The sequence below is a fragment of the Cynocephalus volans genome, chromosome 14, assembly GCF_027409185.1.
Source record: "Cynocephalus volans isolate mCynVol1 chromosome 14, mCynVol1.pri, whole genome shotgun sequence".
Lineage (NCBI taxonomy): Eukaryota > Metazoa > Chordata > Mammalia > Dermoptera > Cynocephalidae > Cynocephalus > Cynocephalus volans.
This window is the reverse complement of record NC_084473.1, coordinates 63,997,616-64,000,158: the sequence shown is the minus strand read 5'-3', so window position 1 is coordinate 64,000,158 and position 2,543 is coordinate 63,997,616. Positions and strand designations below refer to the sequence as shown.

The window sequence follows — 2,543 nt, the reverse complement described above, 5'->3', positions numbered from 1 at the left end:
TGGTTTTTACATTTAAATCCTTAATCCATTTTGAGTTGATTTTTCATATATGGGGAGAGATAGAGATCTAGTCTCATTCTTCTGCATGTCGATATCTGGTTTTCTCAGCACCATTTATTGAAAAGACTATCTTTTCCCCAATATACCCTTTCTTTTTGATGAAAGCATTTGAGTTCCTCTCTTCCAGCCATTTGAAAACATACAATAAATTATTATTAACTATAGATGCCTAACACTACAGTAGACCACAAGAACTTATTTTTCTGACACTTGGTGGTGGCCACTGCGCAGACCTGGTTCCATTTGCTCATGTGCCTCACTCTGCTTCATCTGCAACCATGTCTGACAAATATGATATGGCTGAGATTGAGAATTCTAATAAGTTGAAATTGAACAAAACAGAAATGCAAGAGAAAAATCCACTGCCTTCCAAAGAAACAATCGAACAGGAGAAACAAGCAGGTGAATCACAATGAGGCATATGCTGCCAATATGCACTGTACATTCCAGAAGCATTGCCTTCTTATTTTACTTCTTTTAGCTGTTTAACTTACTAATTTGCAAGGAGGATAAAGTTTAAATGACTGTGCTGCCCCTTTCACATTAAAGAACTACTGACAATGAAGGCCACACCTGCCGCTCCCATATGCCTGTCTGGCTGGAAGAGATGGAAAAGAACTTTCATGTTGGTGAAGGAAGAGCAGGGTGGGATGACAGTGAAGTCTAGAGTTAAAACCAAGCTGGTCCAAGGTGTCCTGCAGGCTATAAAATGCAGTTTAATCAGAGTGACATTTTTTTTCAAAATATTTAAATTATTGGAATGCACATTTTTCAAAATGTGCAAATAAAAAGTTTTAAAACATTAAAAAAGAACTTATTTTTCCTACCTAGCTGTAATTTAAAATGTTTTACTTTTCAAGTCAAATCTGAAATGGAAGAAAGAAGTGAAAGAGAACCATAATACAGGTAGGACATGTGAAAATCATTGAGTAAGACATTAGACTTAATGACTTACATTAAGTAAAAAAAAATCAGTCATTACATTAAATATAAATGGCCTAAAACAGTCAATTATATAAAAATTAAAACCCAAATACAAGTTTATGGTATTTTCAAGAAATAGATCTAAAACATAAGGAAACAGAAAGGTTGAAAGTAAAAGGATAATGGTGTTTGATGCACCAAGAAGTGTAACAATTCTAATTTTGTATGTGATAACATAGTCTCAAAATATATAGCAAAAGTTGACAGAAACTAAAAATAATAGATAAATGGATACTCTTAGTTGGAGATAACACATCTCTCTCAGTAGTTGGTAGAATAAGCAGAAAAACAATCATAGAGGTGTGGAAATTTTGAATAACAAAATTAATAAAGTTGATGTAATTGATGTATAGAGTATTGCACTGAATACCTGTAGAATTCTTTTCAAACACACATAGAAAAAAAAAAGAACTATGGGCCATAAAACAACTTTCAGTAAGTTTCAAATACTTGAATACATAATATATTCTCTGATCATAATATGAACTTGACAGGTAGCTAGATAATTAACTAGAGAAACATAACTAGAAAATTCCCATATAGTTGGAAAGTAAGGATTATACTTCTAAATAACCTATGAGACAAAGAAGAAAACACAGTGAAAATTGGAAAATATTTAGAACTGAATGAAGATGTGACATATCAATACTTGTGGGTTGCAGCTAAAATAACATGTAGAAAGAAATTTATAGCCTTATATGTTTCTATTAGAAAAGAAGAAAATCTGAGCCAATAATCAAAGTTTGTATCTCAAGAAGCTAGAAAAAAAGAGCAAGTTATACCCAGAGAAAGAGGAAACACACACACACACACAAAGAACAGAAATCTATGAAATAGGAGGCAATAGAGCCCCAAATTTAAAAGATTACTAAAATCTTTAGCAATACATACCAAGAAAAAAATAGGTAACATACAGATAACCAATGCCAAGGATAGAAAAGGGGACATTACCATAGATCATCTCAACAGATGCAGAGTAAACATTTGATGAAAGTAAGCATCTATCCATGGTAAAATCTCTGGGTAAACTGGGAATAGCAGGAAACTTCCCCAGTCTGATAAAGGATAACTACAAAATGCCTACAGCAAGTGTCATACTTTCCGAGTTTGGGAACAAGACAAGGATGTTTGTTATCACTACTTTCCTTCAAATTTTACCGGGGGGAGGGGGGGATGTCATAAACAAAGAAGTAAAATGTATAAGGACTGAAAAATAAGAAATAAAACTGCCTTTATTTGAAGATGATATGATTGTACACACAGAAAATTTAAAAGAATCTATAGATAAATTACTGTAATTCATAAATCAGTTAAAAATATTAACTACCTTGGAATAAATGCAAAAAAGTTAGTGAAAGTCCTCTGTTATAAACTGATGTATTGATATAAATATATCAATATGAATATGTTGAAGCCCTAACCCTCAGCTTGGCATATTTGGAGACAGGGCCTTTAGGAGGGTAATCAAGGTTAAATGAGATCATAAGGGTGGGACTCTG

At 32.9% G+C, this 2,543-nt stretch overlaps 1 protein-coding gene across 1 annotated transcript; it reads left to right on the top strand.

The window, feature by feature from the left end:
• Window positions 1-338: 338 nt before the first annotated feature.
• Window positions 339-476, top strand: LOC134363338 (thymosin beta-4-like). Its single transcript, XM_063078935.1, has one exon. The coding sequence runs from the start codon at window positions 339-341 to the stop codon at window positions 474-476; it is 138 nt and encodes a 45-aa protein (XP_062935005.1).
• Window positions 477-2,543: the final 2,067 nt, after the last annotated feature.

Bases quoted from the DNA above. Each gene is read 5' to 3' on its own strand.
- LOC134363338 (XM_063078935.1), top strand. From the start codon at position 339: ATGTCTGACAAATATGATATGGCTGAGATTGAGAATTCTAATAAGTTG.